The sequence below is a fragment of the Cetorhinus maximus genome, chromosome 3, assembly GCF_964194155.1.
Source record: "Cetorhinus maximus chromosome 3, sCetMax3.hap1.1, whole genome shotgun sequence".
NCBI classification, from domain to species: Eukaryota; Metazoa; Chordata; class Chondrichthyes; order Lamniformes; family Cetorhinidae; genus Cetorhinus; species Cetorhinus maximus.
The window spans coordinates 14,953,405-14,972,530 of NC_135881.1; the positions used below are offsets into that span (position 1 = coordinate 14,953,405).

A 19,126-nucleotide genomic window follows, 5' to 3' on the forward strand; every position below is an offset into this window, starting at 1 on the left:
TGACCAGGGTGATGAGAGCCATGTGCAGGAAGCATCATGCAGATACTTTTCTGCTTGTCTCCACTACCCTTGAAACCCTATGGAGGGACCATTGCTTTGGCAGCATAGAAGATCAAACAGATGACCATTCACGTGGGAGGATGCAGGTTTGGAGTCGCAAGTTGACTGCCCTCCACCAGCCATGCCCCTTGGAGGCATTCCACCTCCTTCCCTCCCTTCATCCCTGTCTCTGACTGCAGCCAATGCGGCTAGCACAGAATGAACAGTAGCTCCAGACTTTGCTGGGATCTCGATGTTATGAGATCCATGATTCGAAAACCTGCTGCTATGTGGCCTTCACCATAGAGTGAGGATCACAACTGAGCATTGCTCTCATATAGTTTCCTCATGATTCCTAGGGTGTCCATTTAGTCAGCCAATTGTGTTGACCTTGAACTCCACCCACCCAAAAAGACCCTCTTGCCACTTCGATGTATCATAGTTTTACATCAGATGCATTGCATTGTGGTAACTGGAAAGATGGCATGTGTTACTTTCAAGATACGCTCCTCCATGTTTTACCCTTCTGTCAGCCTTGCACCTCCCCCCATTACCTTGGATTCTATAACCTTCCAAATCCATGACTGCTACCACCTAGAAGAACAAGGGCAGCAGATACATAGGAACACCACCACCTGGAAGTTCCACTCCAAGCCGCTCACCATCCTGACTTGGAAATATATTGCCGTTACTTCACTGTTGCTGGGTCAAAATCCTGGAACTTCTCTGTAACAGCACTGTGGGTGTACCTACACCAGAGACTGCAGCGGTCTAAGAAAGCAGCTCACCAACATCTTCTCAAGGGGAATTTGGGATGGGAAATAAATGCTGGCCAAGCCAGCATTTCCCACATCCTGTAAATGAATAAAGAAAAACATCCACTTCCACATGCCTTTCCTCCCCTCAGAGCTGACACTCATTACCGTCCCCATGCCCACCCTCACCCTGACCTTCCTGTTATCCGTGTCACCATTCCTGTTCCCTCCGTGACCCACTTGATGACACCTACACCCTGAATATCCCACCATACCACATCCCACTTCCCTCCCTGACTGTCACTGTTCCCTTCTACCACCAGTACCCTCAGTTTGTCCCCCAGCACCCCACCATTGACCCCAATCTCTAACACACTCAACCTTCCCCTGTAAGCCTCCTCCCCTGTCCAGCCTTGCGATAGATGCGCCTGAATTGTGATCCTGGTAAAGGTAGGCAAAAGCAGCGTTTACATACCTTGACATCATTGATGAAGTGAAGCTCACCAGGGGCATGCCAGTCATGTGAAGTCATGAAACGGGCTGTTCTAATTACCCACTGACTGGGCACTTAATTTGGAGGGGGAATATGATTCAAGGAATTTGGGCTTTTAATGAGCATTCATGAGATGCAAATATGGTTCCTGGCATAGATCAGCGGAAAGTTGAGCTGCCTTTAACCTGCCGTCAAAGTTGGGAGAACAAAATTCCAAACTGGTTTCCCGATGGCAGAAAACTACTTTTCTGAATTTTGTGCCCCCGCCTGCCATGAATCCCGCTGCTAGTGGGAGCGGAAAATTCTCCCCCTTTGCTCAACAAAGCCTGTTCACCATCAACAAGGCACAAGTCAGGAATGTGACGGAAGACTCTCCACTTGTATGGATGAGTCCAACCCCATTAATACTCAAGAAACCTGACTCCATCCAGGAAAAAGCAGCCTACTTGAACGGCACCCCATTCTCACCTTAAACATCCATTCCTACCACCGCTGATGCACAGTGGCAGCAATATGAAGCCTCTTTCAACAGAACCCTCCAAACCCACAGCTTCTATAACTTTGAAGGACAGCTGCAGCAAATGCTGGGTACACCAGGATATACCACAACCTGCTAGTTTCCCTCTAAGTCACACAGTACCCTGATTTGGAACTATATCATTGTTTCTTCACTGTCATTGGGTCAAAATTCTAGAACTCCCTCCCTAATAGCACTGTGAGTGTACCTACACCACATTGTCTGCAGCGGTTCAAGAAGTCAGCTCACCACCACAAGTCAGCTTCTCAACGGCAGTTAGGGATGGGCAACAAATGTTGGCCTTACCAGCCATGCTCACATCCCATGAACAGAATACCTCTGTTTATTGGAATTTATGTTTTCAGCAGCTGCTATCATGAAAAACATTCTGTTGTATGTGTTCCTTCAACAATAACCTGACTTCAGATGCTGACTTCTTGAACCACTGCAGACAATCTGGTGTAGGTATGCTCACAGTGCTGTTAGGGAGGGAGTTCTAGAATTTTGACCCAACAACAGTGAAGAAACAATGATATAGCTCCAAGTCAGGGTACTGTGTGACTTAGAGGGAAACTAGCAGGTTGTGGTGTACCCAGCATAACCTGGCTGCAAGATGGAAGTAAATTAAAGAAGTAATATCTGTCAAAATCTGACAGGGATTGTAAAGTTCATGCTGATGCTTAATAAAGTTAAAAAGACAAGTCCAAATGCATGGAAAATTCACGATAAGGTAGATGAATTAACAACGCAAATTTAGATGTAAATAGGTATGATATGATTGCGATTATGGAGACATGGCTGCAGGGCGACCAAGGCTGGGAACTGAATAGGGTACTCGATATTTAGGATGGACTGGCAAAAAAGAAAAGGAGGCGGCGTGGTGTTGTTAGTTAAGGATGAAATTAGTGTGATAGTGAGAGAAAATATTGGTTCAGAAAATATAGATGTAGAATCAGTCTGGGTGGAGCTAATAAGCAACAAGGGGCGGAAAACCTTAGTGGGAGTTGTCCATAGGCCTCCAAACAGTAGTGGTAAGGTAGCAGACGGCATTAAACAGGAAATTAGAGATACATGTAACAAGGGTGCTACAGTGATCATGGGTGAATTTAATTTACATATAGACTGGGCAAACCATGTTAGCAATAATACTGTAACGGATGAATTCCTTGAGTGTGTAAGAGATGATTTTTTTTTAGACCAGCATGTCGAGGAAATGGCTCGGGAACAGGTTATCCTAGATGTGGTATTGTGCAATGAGAAGGGTTTAATTAATGATCTTTTTATGTGGGGTCCTTTAGGGAACAGTGATCATAACATGATAGAATCCTTCATTAGGATAGAAAGTGAAGCAGTCCGATTTGAAACTAGGGTCCTAAATCTTAACAAAGGAAACTACGATGGTATGAGGCACGAGTTGGCTAAGATAGGTTGAGGAGCTTCATTAAAAGGCAATGACGGTGGATTGACAATGACTAATGTTTAAGGAAAGAATGTATGCATTGCAGCAGTTATACATTCCTAAGGAATGCACAAAAACACAACAGGAAAAGCAGCCCAACCATGGTTAACAAAAGAAATTAAGGATAGTATTAGATCCAAAGAGTAGTCATGTATAAAATTGCTGGAAAAAGTAGCAAGATTGGGAGCAGTTTAGGATTCAGCAAAGGAGGACCAAGAGATTAATTAAGAGGGGAAAAATAGAGTATGAGAGTAAACTTGCAAGGAACATAAAAGCAAACTGTAAAAGTTTCTATAAGTATGTAAAAAGAAAAGGATTAGTGAAGACAGATAAATGTCCCTTACAGTCTGAAAGGGGAGAATTTATAATCGAAAACAAGGAAATGGCAAGGCAATTAACTACTTTAGTTCTGGCTTCAGAGGAAGACACAAAGAACTTCCCAGAAATACTAGGGAACCTAGAGTCTAGTAAGAAGAAGGAATTGAAGGAAGTTAGTATTACTAAAACAATAGTGCTGGAGAAGTTAATGGAACTGAAAGCCGATAAATCCCCAGGGCCCGATAATCTACATCCCAGGGTACTAAAGGAGGTGGCCATGGAAATAGTGGATGTGTTGGGTGCCATCATCCAAAATTCTGTAGATTCTGGGACAGTCCCGGCAGATCGGAGAGTGGCAAATGTAACTGCACTATTTAACAAAAAAAAGGAGGGGGAGAACAGCAAATTACAAAATGGTTAGCCCAACCTCTAGTAGGGAAAATGCTAGGGTCTATTATAAAGGACGTGAAAACAGGACACTTAGAAAATATCAACAAGATTAGATAAAGTCAACATGGATTTATGAAAGGGAAATATGTTTGACAAAACTACTGGAGTCCTTTGAGGACGTAACTAGCAAAATAGTTAAGGGAGAACCAGTGGGTGTGGTGTATTTGGATTTTCAGAAAGCTTTTGATAAAGTCCCAAATAAGAGGGTAGTGCGTAAAATTAAAGCGCATAGGATTGGGGATAATATATTGGCATGGATTGAGAATTGGTTAGCAGACAGGAAACAGAGTAGGAATAAATGGGTCTTTTTTGGAGTGGAAGCCAGTGACTAGTGGGGTACTGCAGGGGTCAGTGTTTGGGCCCCAGCTATTCACAATATATATCAGTGATTTGGATGAGGGAACCAAATGTAACATTTCCAAGTTGCTGATGACACAAAACTTGGTGGAATGTAAGCGATGAGAGGGATGTTAAGAGGCTTCAAGACAATTTAGACAGTTTGAGTGAGTGGGCAAATACATGGCAGATGCAGTATAATGTGGATAAGTGTGAAATTATCCAATTTGGTAGGAGAAACAGAATGACAGTATTATTTAAATGGTGATAGATTGGGAAATATTGATGTACAAAGAGACCCAGGTGTCCTTGTACACCAATCACTGAAGGCAGGCATGCAGGTGCAGTAAGCAGTTAAGAAGGCAAACAGTATTCTGGCCTTCGTTGCGAGAGGACTTGAGTACAGGAACAAGGATGCCTTACTGCAGCTGTACAGGGTCTTGGTGAGACCACATCTGGAGTATTGTGTGCAGTTTTGATATCCTTACCTAAGAGAGGATATAGCCTACCATAGAGTGAGTGTAGCAATGGTTCACCAGACTGATTCCTGGGATGGCAGGATTGTCGTATAAGGAGAGATTGGCTGACTAGGCTTGTATCCACTGACGTTTAGAAGAGTGAGAGGAGACCTCATTGAAACATGTAAATTCTGACAAGGCTAGACAGACTGGATGCAGGGAGGATATTTCCTCTGGCGGTGGGGGTTGGGAGGGGGTGTTTAGAACGATGGGTCACAGTCTCAGGATACGGGGTAGGCCATTTAGGACTGAAATGAGGAGAAACGTCTTCACTCGGAGGGTGGTGAACCTATAGAATTTTCAACCACAGAGGGCTGTGGAGGCCAAGTCACTGAATATATTTAAGAAGGAAAAAAGTCTGGATTCTAAAAGCATCGGGGTATGGGGAAAGTGCGGGAGTACTTTGTTGAGATAGAGGATCAGTCATGATGATATTGAATGGCGGAGCAGGCTCGAAGGGTCGAATGACTTACTCTTGCTCCCATTTTTCTATGTTTCTAAGTTTGTCTTTTAATTTGTAATTGTCCTGTTTTCTGCAGGGGTTCATCCTCGAGGTTGTTTCAGTCAATTTGGTCTACTGCAAATGGAGATGCCATTGGAAATACTTTGAAAAATAATATGGATCACAGAATTTCAAATCGTTTAGGCATTTCTCAATACTATGAAGAAAACTCTCAGGCATTAGCTGAAACAGGAAAATTTGATGAACTTTATCAGGGTTTTCACAATTTTAATCTTTCAGAACCATGGATGTCCATGATTAATAAGGATACCAATCAGTGTGATTCTCGACCCAGTGATGTCTCATCTTCAGTGAGAAACAATACTATGCCTCATAAAGAAGGGTTCTCCTTACAGACCAAGGAATTTGATTGCTGTTTACAAGATTATGAGGAAACAGAAAGGGGAGTTTCTGATTTTACTACACGTAACTTCCATAATAATTGTAATGGTAGTAATACAAACACACACAAGGAGCACTACAAAGCTGACCGATTTAGAGAGAATAAATTTGTACCTTTTGGAATTAAAGATCGTAGCCGGAATGCTGAAAATATTTATGGCTCACATGTTGGTGAACTGTGGGGAAAGGTGCTGCAGGAAAAGCAACCAATTCAAAAGGGATATGAAGATTTCAATGCCAGTCCTCTTAAAAATAGCTCTTCTGTTTCACAAATGAACTTCCATGGGCATCAGTTTTCCAAGGAGAATGGCTTTGTTGCTGACATGAACCGAAAATCTGCTTTAGACTTTCCAAAACAGGAAAACCATGCTCGTATTTTGCGAGGCAATTTTGAGAATCAGTGTGAAAAGCTTCATCAGAATTGCTTAGATGGCCTTCCCAGATCATCTGAGTATGTTAATTTGACAAGTATAATGCCACAGAGTGGTGCATATAGTCCTCATTCTTCTCAAAGCAGCCAGTTGTGGTCTGATAGCAACATGTTGAGCTCCTCTGGTGAGCCTAGTCCAGTGTTTAGAAAAGACGGGAGCATCATTTCAACAAGCTCACAGACATCAACTATTTCTGCTATAAGTAGTGGATCCCCAGCACAGTTACCAATTTCCGGTGTCCTTCAACCTACATACTATCCTTCGGCAGCTCCATTGGAATCCTTAAGGCAAAATGGATGCCAGAAGTTTCCTAGCAATACCATCAATGATTGGGGTTCATCCAGTGCTGGTGTTCAGATGCAAGAACAAAAGAAGACTAATACATCATTGCAGATTGAATCTTCTGGCACCAGAGATGATCAGTATCGAAAACAGTCTACTGGCTTTGGTACCAACTGGACACCACATCGCAATGTTGGTAATGATGAGCCAGGCAAATATTTCAGATCTCCTAACAAACATGGACACAATGGTGCTAACAACAGAGACGATAAGAGAGGACGGAAAAATGGGTATCCACATTCTCTGCAGCCTGGACCTTTTGGTCAAAATCACCAACAGTATAATAGTTACTGTAGAAAGCAAGAACAGGATGGTAGCAATTTGTCTGATTTCATTAATCGTTCTTTTGTGCCCCCGTTCCCATTCATGATGCCTGATTTTAAGCAAAATCAAAACTTCTCTCAATTTGGCCCACATGGATTTTCTTCAGCCAGTTTTCCTTTTCCTCCTTCAACATTTCCATTCCCTGAACTTATTGACTTTTTTCATTACGATGACTTTAATCAGCTGCACCCTTTTATGAATGACCTTTTTGGTGGAGATATGACCACACCGTACTTTGGCTTCCCACCACCTTTTTCGAAGTACAGACCTATGAAGAATCGCAGTGGCCCAGCAAATGAACTCCATATTCGACTGGAAGAGTGTTATGAGCAGTGGCGAGCTTTGGAAAAGGAGAGGAAAAAGGTAAAGAATTTACAGGAATTAATCTCCGCTCATTTTTGTGTCGTTTAAGTTTATTTCTGGTCTTTAGACATGCTGAAATGTACCACTAAATTTCTAGGAAAGGCATTGTCAGGTGGTCGAATAGAGGATGCTGAAAAAGGGAACTGAATGTAGAGTTTCAGAATATTTCTTATACTTTGTGGAGCTACATATAACAGCTTAAACAAAATACAATTTAATTGAGATAGTTTACTTTTTCAGAACTTGAAAAGATTATCTGTAATTTAGCCTAATAACTGGAAAATATTAAAACTATTGCATTAACTAAATACTTAAAATTTAAAATGCTTAATCAGATCATGCACACTAGAGTTAGTTCTCACTAATAATGAGCTAATTAAAGTCATGGTAATATTAAAAGACATTTGCTCTATTTAATTACAGTTAAAATGATCTTTAGATACTTAGTGCTTTTACTCATCTCCTTGAGTAATTTTAAACTTTTTGACTGTCCTGTTAGGTTAATTAAATATATTATTGTTATTTGTTAAGCGTTGGCCTTCTAGAACATGAGAAATGGAAATAGGACATGTGATCCCTTGAGCCTGCTCTGCCATTCAACAAGATTATGGCTGAACTTCAACTTCAACTCTAACTTTCTTGCCCAATCTCCATATCCCTTCTCCCCTTAGAACCCAACATTCTATTGATCACAGCTTTAATTATACTCAACAGCTGCGTATTTCAAAGTTTCACAAGCTTGAGTGAAGAAATTCTCCTCGTCTCAGTCCTAAATGGCTGACTCCTTATCCTGTTCTGGACTCTCCTGCACATGGAACATCTATGTTGTCAAGGCCTCTCAGAATCTTATACGTTTCAATATAATCATCTCTCGCTCTTTGAAACTTCTGAGGTTTTAGGCCCATCCTAACCAATTTATTCTCATAGGACAGCTCTGGCATCCCAGAAATCAATCACATGAAATCTTTGTCACACGCCCTCTAAGGCAAGCATATATTTCCTTAGGTACAGAGATCAAAACTGTACACAGTATTCTAGGTGTGATTTCACCAAATCTCTACAATTGCAGCAAGACTTCCTTATCTTGTGCTCCAAACCCCATGTAATAAAGGCAAATATGCCATTTGTCTTCCTAACTGCTTGCTGTACCTGTGTGTTAACTTTGCTATGTTTTGTGTGCAAGGATACTCAAATTCCTCTGAACACAACATTTAATAGTTTCTCACCAGTTAAAAAAAATCTATTTCTCTAATCTTTCTATCAAAGTGAATAACCTCACATTTCCCCACTTTGTACTCCCATCTGCCACCTTCTTTTGCTCACATCAAGACTTCATGCACTCATCCTCTGGATTTTGGAGGAAAAAACACTTCCCTGCGACTTAAGGAATGCAATAATTGTAAGCATCTTCAAGAAGGAAGATCAATCATGCTGTGGAAACTATCAAGGTGTTTCCCTCAGGTCCCTAGCTGGGAAAATTCTGGTGCGCATTCTCCCAGAGACACAGTATGGCTTTAGACCTTCTAGAGGAACCTCTAACATGGTCTTTGTTAACCTCCAACATGGTCTTTGTTGCCAGACAAATCCAAGAAAAATATTGAGAACAGCACCAAGAACTCATCAATTCATTCATTGACTTGACCAAAGCATTTGACTCAGTAAATTGCGAGGTTCTGTGGATTGTGCTCCAAAGATAAGGATGTTCAAGAAACTTCATCGCAATCCTGCAATTGCTTCATGATGATATGACTGAAACTGTCTTATGTGGGAGATCTGAAACAGACACCTTCAAAATCAGGATTGGCGTCAAACAAGGCTGTGTATAGCCCCCATACTATTTACAATCCATTTGTTGATGGCTGTTCATCTCATCAGCTATCAACTCTCCTCTGGTATCAGTATTAATTGTTATCTAGATGGAATACCCTAACCTCAGTCATCTCTGTGCCAAAACTAAACTAACCACCATAGATCTACATGATCTACTGTTTGTATATAACTGCAGTGCCGTTGCCCACTCTGCATCAGATTTGTACACGATTCTCGATGTGTTCAACTCTGCATACAAAAAACTCCTTGAATGTTGCCATATCAAAACTCATATATCAACCCACGCCTGATTAGCCAAATATTCCACCCCCCCATAAATGATGAAAGAGAGATTCTGGAATATGTTGAGCACTCCCATACCTTGGTAGCCACCTCTTGCAAAAGGCCATCGTTGACGTGGAGATCGAACATCGGATGATCTGCACTAGCTCGGCTTTCTACAAACTACAGCAGTGACTGTTTGGCAAAAGAGACTTCCGCAAGTCAACAGAAGTCCTAGTACACAGAGCAGTTATTGCCACCTCACCCCTGTACTGCAGTGAGACTTGAACTGTGCATCAGTGATCAAAAGAATGCTAACAAAATTCAATCAGCAGTACCTCTGCCTCATCCTCTGGATTCAGTGCGAGGATCACAGATCAAATGCTAGTACCCTGGTTGAAGCCAGCTCCACAAGCATTCAGGCAAAACTCCTGCAAAATCAACTTTGATGGATGGTCGAAAACAGTCTCCCCAATGGTCCTGTTTTGTCAGCTCTCAAATGACCAACTATCCGCGGGAGGACAGAGAAGATGCTTCAGAGACATTCTGAAGCTCTCCTTGAAGCGCAGCAGCATAGACATTAATGTTCGGAAGGAGCTTGCTACCAGTTGTTCAGAATGAGGTGACAACTTGTCAGTCAAGCTGCATGGTGCTTTGTGTCACGATATCTTAATCACGAGGCAGAGCGGCGTCAGAGAAGGAAAGAAAAGGAAGCAAATCCTGCACTCTGGATCCCACTACATTATGGAACGTCCTGCCCATGCGCCCAAAGGTATGCAGGTCGCAAATCGGCCTGTTCAGTCACATAGCAGAAATTCATGACCCTGAGTTGACATCACCATTAAATTGAGGGACAACCATCGACAACTCCATCTACCACAGTTTTCTCAGGCATGGGGAGACAGATTTTGATGCGAGAAGGGTAACTAAGACATCTTCTATTTTTTCTTTTACTTCTAGGTGGTGCTACCCCTGTAGTTTCAGCAGAGCTAGCATTAGGCTGCTGGTTTCCCTCCTCTGATGCACGAGATGTCCTCCTGAGCCTTGGAGCCCACGAAGGCCCCGCCAAAGACTGCCCTATCTACCCCTGTGTAGAGGTCATGGGACAAGAGGCAGCTTGTGCGGTTGAGGGAAGGCAAAGGCTGGGAAGTGGGGGAGCCTTGAGAAGAGCTCCCACTGTTGTGAACTCTTTCTCCATCTTTCCTCTCAAGGCCTAACTGCATTCCCCTGCTAGCTAAGAGCGTAAGAGCACTTGGCTGCATGTTAGTGCAGCGTTCGGCGATGAATGTGATGCTTTGATGCTTTGTAAACCGGTAACCCGAGTGTGTCGGCAAAGAAACGGTTCTCCCAACTGTGGTCCAACCAATGCCCTGTGTAGATGCACTTGCCTTCTTGCATTTATAATTAGTGCCCCAATATTTAGCACTCAGAATGCCATTTGTCTTTTTATGGTCTTTTCTACCTGAAACTTTTTTTTTAAGAGATCTGAATCTAGATCTTTCTGCTCCTCTCTATATAGAGAATTTTTATCTTATTAGGGTATGTTTCCATTCTCTGTTCTTTTACTGAATATGTACTGACTGAATTTCCAACACTTCTGCAGTTCATTAGTGTTCCTCATTGTTTACCGATTCTCTGATTCATATCATTAGCAAATTTTGATATTCCTCTACACTTATGTCCATTCATGTTCACGGATGATGTGAACCTATTCATCAAAGTTCCTTCACAAACTTGTAACAGGCACCCAGGAAGACAAATTTAAAACATTGATCTCATTCTTCACTTTTATTTTATTTTTTTATTACAGACTGAAGCTGAGCTTGCAAGAAATTTTCCTGGAAAGCGAGTGTCCAGTTCAAACAATACTCCTATTCCTCGCCTGCCTTCCAATCCCTCAAGAGTAGATCGTTTAATTGTTGATCAGTTACGTGAACAAGCTAGGGTACGTTTCGTATTAGGAGTGTTTGTTTTCTGTTTAATTTTTTTACCACAGTTTGTTTTTGTTGCTTTGTCCATTCTCTCAGGCCTTAATTAATTACGCAGTAAAACATTAACATACAATTTAGAATTTTTTTAAATAAAAAAAAAGTTGATTTTAAATCACTGTTAAAATAGGCACAAAGGAAATTCAGATACGAGCTAAGCATTTGTTAATGTATATAGTAATTTGAAGGCCTTAGATTCTACCCAATCACAGAGTGTTATGCAGTAGAAAGGATAGAGAAGCAGCCTGATTATGGGCCACTAATATTGCATCTTTGAACTGGGTATGAAAGAACAACCCTACACAGTACATAAGTATTTTCTTCATTCATTTTTCCTTTCCTTTCTGTGGCCATAAAACTGTAGAATTATGGGCTCAAATTTATTGCTTGTTCTAGTAGCACAACTTGTAAACACTAAGTACCCTTTTTAATATTCAGTTTAAATTTGGAGTTGATTTCTCCATTTTCCATGATCTCACTGGACCTTAGGAGAGAAACCAGGGAAACTGCTGAGATTCTGCCAAAATAACTGAGATAGTTGCTAGGAGGACTGAAAGGTTGTCTTTGTGACGATTCTCCTGTTTTCTTTTCTCCTTCACCTGCGCTGCCTTCATTTTTGCAGTTTTGAAAATAGGCACCCCTGTAAGTCTCTGGCACTTATAAATGGTTTTCTAAGCATCCCACATTGATAGACCACATGTAATAGTAAAGCAATGTATCTGTGGAACCTTTCTACTACAGTTGTTTTTTTTAAACTTTGAGATATTAATATCTACAGTCTAGCTCTTCAGTTTGATTGGAAATGATACTGGAAACGTTTTTATTATCAACAAATTGATAAAGGTGAATAGTTCACATCAGGAGTTTAGGTAAACTCATCTAATTCTGATGAAGATTTAATTTAACTCCATTTTTGGTTATTAATTGTTTTGTTAAATGCACAATTTTTAAAATCAAAATATATGTACATGCTAAATATAGATTATTTTTTAATTACAACTTTCACTCGATTATTCACTGAGCTACAAACTGAGCTTCCTCACTCAATAGGCTAGCTACAAATTCCAATTTTTCTGAATAATGTTTATTATAATTTATGATGTCATCCATGCACTTCACACCCCTTTCCTGTAAAATAATTAGTTGTTATTAGGAATTTTAGATTTTACTTTTGTACATAGTTTCATTCTTAAACATTATTCTCAGAATGAAATACTTGCAAAAACATGGAGGACCTTTATCCTATATGTTTTTCGGTGTACTTTACACTCTCAAGCATGTTATGCCATAACCTTCAAGTAAGTGCTTGTTAGTAAGTCTCATCACAGCCAGCTAACAAGTTTTATTTAAAAAAATGAAAATATTCAAGTGAGTTATCTTGTATTTGCGATTATTTTAAAGGGAGCTATCTGTACTCAGTGGTACCCTGAGTCACTGATTTGATGGTTTAGATGAGATTGGGAGAAGACATTTTGTAGAACTCGTCCCACCATATGACATTATGAATGAGATGAAACTGTGAATCCGAGAAGTATCAGTAGTATCAGTTAAAAATAGAGAATGCTGTAAATGTATGGCACCATAAAAGACGCTACTTACGTGAGACACAGTGGGCCAACTTTTTGCACCCTGAGACGGGTATGCAGAGTCAGGAATTTCCCGACTCTGCAAACCTGACTCAGGAGGAACTGCCCTGATCTGCTGGAATTTTGTTCTGGGGATGCGGGTGCTAACAGGAGTTCAGCACGCTGAACTGGGAAAAAGTGTGGAGGCAGCCAAAGGCTGCCAGGTGCCAAGATGAGCTGGTTTAAAGACCCACCATGGTGCTCTATGACTTGGTGCCAGTTGTAATGAAGAGTAAAACAAAAAAACAGCCTGTTAGCCCTCACCCCCACACATTCCCCGTGCCCCATCCATGCCAACTCATGGCACCTCATGCCCATGTACCCACCATTGGCCCCTCATACCCTTCACCCCTATTACCCTTCATTGCCTCCATGCCAACCTATGTACCTCTACCCACTGATGGTCCCTCATCCTTTCCATGCCAACCTATCCCCCTACCTGCCCCTATGCCAACTTAGTGCTAACCCCTGCCCAACACCCTTTTCCCTCATATCCTCCATGCCCACCATCCTTTTCCCTTATGCCCTCCATACCAACTCATCCAGTATCCACCTTGGGCAGACCTCAGGAGCCATGCTGACTTGAAATAAAGTTCTAAGTATCTATTACAATCTTCACTATATTTAAAAAAAAATACTCCCATGATAAAAGCCTATTCATTAATTTAAATCCCTTCAACGACGTAATTCCTTATAAAAATAAACATTTCCTTCATATACTTAATTCTTTAGAAAAGCCAACATTTATATTCATAGCCCAATATCAAAGACAGCTAACCTCTTTATGACCACTTCGAGCTATCAATCAAACTGAATTCATTGGCCACCACTGCGAAAATGATGAGTTGTGGAAGCAGTCAAGCAGAAATAATATGAAATGATAGCATTTAAGCTTGAGTCAACAGCATCTATTCAAATTTCAAGCACCATTTCTTTTTCAACTGCAAGCTGGATGGTTTTTTTCCAACATTTAATATTTTAAACTCAACAGCCTGACAGTTCCACAGATCTTATACACATTCATGTCTACTCCTAACAATCCCAGAGGGTACCTGACCTCTCCCAAAGGGTGGCTTACCTCTCCTCAAATAACTCCAGCAGGCTCAGATCTTTTCCTCCAATGTCTAAAGGCCACAAGTCGTGTTTCAGAAACCTGAGTGAACAAAACTGCTTCTGTTTGAAGGTAGCTGCACTTTTAAATGTGCAGCTGCTTCCGTGAACTGCAGATGTGTGAGCCTGTGAACTGTGAACCCCCCCACCAGCAAAAATCATAGAACTGTTATGGCGTAAAAGGAGGCCATTTGGCCCATTGTGTCTGCACCAGCTCTCTTAGCATTTTAACTTAGTGCCAATCTCTTGTCTTTTTCCCGTAACCTTGAACATTGTTTCTATTTAAATATTCGTTCAAAACCCTCTTGAATGCCTCAATTGAACCGGCCTCCACCACACTTCCAGGCAGTGCATTCTAAACCTTAACTTCTCACTGTGTGAAAAGGTTTTTTCTCACCTCATGTTTGCTTCTTTTGCAAAACACTTTAAAACCCTCGGTCCCTTTGAGTGGAAAGTTTTTCCCTATCTACTCTGTTCAGACCCCTCATGATTTTGAAAACTTTGAACAAGTCTCCTCTTAGCCTTCTCCTCTCCAATCTTTCCTCATAACTGCAGTGTTTCATCCCAGGAACCATTCACGTAAACCTCTTTTGCACCCTCTCCAATGCGTTCACATCGTCCCTATAGTGTGGCTCCCAGAACTGTACACAATACTCCAGCTGAGGTCTAACCAGTGTCTTATATAAGTTCATCATAACCTCCCTGCTTTTGCACGCTATGTCCCTATTAATGAAGCCTAGAATACTGGATGCTTTAGTAACAGCTCTCTCTACCTGTCCTGCCAGCTTTAATGACTTATGCATATATACACCCAAGTCTCTCTGCTGCTGCACACCCTTTAGAATAGTATCCTTTATTTTATATTGTCTCTCCATGTTCGTTGTACCGAAGTTTATTACCTCACACTTCTCCGCATTGCACTTCATCTGCCACCTATCTGCCCACTCCATCACTTCTACACTTCCTCACAGTTTACAATTCTCTCAAGTTTTGTGTCATCTGCAAACTTTGAAATTGTTCCCTGCACACCAAGACCTAGGTCATTTATATAAATCAGGAAGAGCAAGGGTCCCAATACTGACCCCTGGGGAACTCCACTACCAACCTTCTTCCAGCCCAAAAAATATCCACTAACCATTACTCTCTGTTTCCTAACCCTCAGCCAATTTTGTATCCAGGTTGCTACTGTCCCTTTTATTCCATGGCATGTAGCTTCCCTCACAAGTCTGTTGTGTGACACTGTATCGAACGCCTTTTGGAAGTCCATATACACCACAAGAATGGCCTTGCCCTCATCAACCATCTCTGTTACCTCTTCAAAAAACTCCAGCAAGTTAATTAGACATGACTTTCCTTTAACAAATCCATGCTGACTCTTCAGGATCAGTCCACATTTTTCCATGTGACTATTAATTCTATCCCGAACAATTGTTTCTAGAAGTTTCCCCACCATCGTAGTTAAACTGACTGGTCTGTAATTGCAGGGCAGATCTTAACAACCTTTGTTGAACAAGGGCATAATGTTTGCCATTCTGCAGTCCTCCGGCACCTCCCCTGAATCCACGGAACATTGAACATTGCCAGTGCCACTTGCAATTTCCACTCTCACTTCCTTCAATATTCTTGGATGCATCTCATCCGGTCCCGGTGCCTTATCAACTTAAAGTAATGACAGCTTATTAAATACGTGCTTCTTATCAACTTTAAACCCTTCTAGTGACTGAGTTTCCTCCTCTGTCACCGTGGCTTGGGCAGCATCTGCCTCGTAGGTAAAGATAGATGCAAAGTATTCATTTAACACCTCAGCCATGCCTCTTGCCTCTGTGTAAATCTCCTTTTTTGGTCCCTAATAGGCTCTACTCCTTCTTTTACCACCCTTTTACCATTGATGTGCTTATAGAATACTCCTCCTATGTTAGCTGCCTATCTTTTTTCATAATCCCTCTTTGCTTCTCGTATTTGCATTTTCATATCCCTTCTGAACCTTCTGCATTCATCTTGGTTCTCAAATGTATTTGTTACCAGGCACCTGTCGTAAGCAAACTTTTTCTTTAACTTAATTTCTATCTCTTTTGTCATCCAGGGAGCTCTGGATTTATTTGTCCTACCCTTTCCTTTTGACAGAACATATATTGACTGTGCTCAACCATCTCCTCTTTGAAGGTAGCCCATTGTTCAGCTACTATTTTTCCTGCCAACCTTTGCGCCAGATTTTTCCCTTTGGCCATGCATAAAATGACGTGCGATGATGTCGGGCCAGGGTCCCGACCTCACCACATGCTATCACAATATTTGGGAAGGCGGGCACGCTGTAAGTCCGGATGCGTGTCCACCATCAATTAATGGCCCGATTAAGGCCCTTGGGGCATCAATTGATCTCGATTTTTCGCAGCCCATGCGACCTTGAGGACGCTGCAAGGACGCAACAAGGAGACATTTGTATAAACCTCATCCACGGGCAGGTTGAGAGTGGTGAGTGGCGTCGCGAATGTGATATTTGAGGGATTTAAGTGTGAAAGTAACTTTTACTTGCTTGAGTGAGCCGGCTTTGAAGACTTCAAAACTCATACCAGCTGCTAGGACAGGAGTAAAAGTCTTGGTCAGGACTCTGCAGTAGAAATAATTTCTGGGGCCTGCAGCTTTCAGGAAGCCTTCCCTTAGCCTGGGAATGGGAGATGTGCTCTTCACTGGAGAGACCTCCTCTGAGGAAGAAGGGAGGGTCAGAAGGGGGAGGAGACCAGGAGTACACATTCAGCCTCCAGTGGAGCCACCTTTGGGAGGAGAGGCGCAGGCACAAGGGGTGCAGGGCCAACAGTGCGAGGCAGAAAGAGCCGCAAAAGACACCAATATCCTGCTGCCAGGGTTTATAGGTGGCGAAGCAGCTACCTCAATATGTCTGAGGTCCAGTGCCAAAGGAGGCTCCGTCTCTCAAGGGAGACAGTCACCTCCATCTGTCAGATGATAGGCCCTGAAATCTCCGCAAACTCTGTGGGTGGGCACCCCACGCCGCTGGCTCTAAAGGTCACAGCTGCCCTCAACTTCTATGCCTCCGGCTCTTTCCGGGGTCGGTGGTTGATCTCTGCGGAGTTTCCTAATCAGCTATCCACACTTGTGTCAAGCAGGTGACAGATGCTCAATTCAGGCGTGCATTGACTTTCATCCTCTACCGCTGGGACGATGCCAGTCAGACAGAGTGAACCAGAAGCTTCGCAGCGATTGCTGGCTTCCCCTGCACCCAGGGTGCAATCGACTGCATACATGTGGCATTCAAGGCACCAGCAGGTGAGCCCGGTGCCTTCGTCAACTGGAAGGGATTCCACTCCTTGAACGTGCAGATAGTGCGTGATGCTGCAGATTCTGCAAGTCTGTGCAAGATACCCTGGCAGCTCCCATGACGCTTACATACTCAGACACTCCCAGGTGCCGAGTCTCTTCAGTGCTCCAGCCCAGCTGGATGGATGACTGCTGGGTGACAAGCACTATCCCCTCAAAAGGTGGCTCATGACGCCTCTCCGCCATCCAAGAACAGAGGCTGAGCAGTGGTAACAATAGGAGCCATGGCTCCACAAGGGCTGTGGTGGCGAGAACCATCGGTCTTCTCAAGATACACTTCCGATGCTTGGACCGCTCAGGGGGCACACTACAATACCCCCCAGATTGTGTGTTGCTGATAGTGGTTGCATGCTGTGCTCTCCACAATCTGGTGCTGGAAAGGGGCGACGCAGTTGCTCCAGATGCACATGGTGAGTCCAGCAGTGAGTCCGAGGATGAGCACACACAGGAGAATGCTGAGGAGGCAGACGCTGACCTGGGCATACTCCAGGGAGGCAGGGACACTAGGGGGGCTTTAACCCAAAGAACCTTCAGCTAGCCCACCACATATGGACCTTCAACACTCGCCAGGGCTGCAGGCTCCGCACTTAACACTGAGTGTTAAATCGGCCTGGATAATAACATTAACTAAGGCCCTTGTCAATAAAGCTCAATGTCAAACAACTCACTCATAACTTTATGGCTTCCCGTACACATGCAGAAGTAAAGAATCACCCTGAGGCATGGCAGCAGGTCAAAATTTATTGAGCAAACAAAAGTAAATTCATAAAGCAAAACGAAAATGGTGTTGGACGTCACACCGAGTCTTTGACTAAGTGCTATGGGTCAACATAAAACCGCTGGCACTGGCATCTGATACAGCCTGCTCACTCTGCTGTCCTGTTGGCCTCGATGGCCTTGGCGGACATCCTCTGGCCCGCGGAGCATTCGATGGCCCCGCCTGGGAGGGAGCAGCCAGCTCCACAGCTGGCTTCTCCCCAGTCGCTGCAGCCTCATCGTATGCCACGGTCACTGGCAGAGGGGCGGAGGAGCTGCTGCGCTGACGTGAGGTCGCTTCGGACCTCCCTGCTCATCATAGATGGATGGGCACTGAATACTTGGTGCCCAGACCATCTCCCACACTGGCACTGACCAGCTGTGGCCAGTGCCGCTGTGAGGGCTTGCAGGTCTGAACGCAACCCCAGGAGGACCTGATTGTTCTCCTGGAGGAGCCTCTCCATGAGAGTCACCACTCTGTCCATGGAGGAAGCATGGCGCTCAGCCATGAGGATCATTGCATTGGTGATGCTCCTCGTGGACTGCTCCAGCACGGGCACCATGCCACGCATAGCCTCATGTATCTCTGCCAGATCGTTCCGCATACCCTGCTGCACTTTCAGCATTTGCTGCCTCATGGATGACTCCAGAGGCACATCATCAGCCACCGACTGAGCAAGTACCTTGTTCCCAGCAGTCCTCTGACTGCTGGCGCCCTGGGCACTCTCTCTCTGCCCTCACCTCAAGCGAGCGTGAAGTGCCCTCACCGCCGTGCCCCGGGACACTAACCAAAGATCTAACTCCCACCAAAGTGCTAGTATCTGCGCTGGTGCCTGCCTGACTGAGGTGGTGTGACACTGGAGGAGTGCATTTGCTTGGGGGCTTCAGGGGTGAGAGGTGGGCCCTCTGTCTCCTCCTCCTGGCCCTGCTCCGGTGATGCTGAAAGGAAGAACAAGGACATTTGATTAATTACA

At 43.4% G+C, this 19,126-nt stretch overlaps 1 protein-coding gene across 2 annotated transcripts in view; it reads left to right on the forward strand.

Annotated features, from left to right (window-relative positions):
- Positions 1-19,126, forward strand: part of LOC144676215 (meiosis-specific coiled-coil domain-containing protein MEIOC-like) — a 53,375-nt gene that overhangs the window by 16,927 nt on the left and 17,322 nt on the right. Inside the window, exons 4-5 of one of the 2 annotated variants that reach the window (XM_078536705.1) lie at positions 5,425-7,249; positions 11,151-11,285. In XM_078536705.1, the coding sequence (XP_078392831.1) occupies positions 5,425-7,249; positions 11,151-11,285 (1,960 nt within the window). The remainder of the gene's footprint in view (positions 1-5,424; positions 7,250-11,150; positions 11,286-19,126) is intronic. The other variant, XM_078536714.1, reaches the window with a different exon arrangement.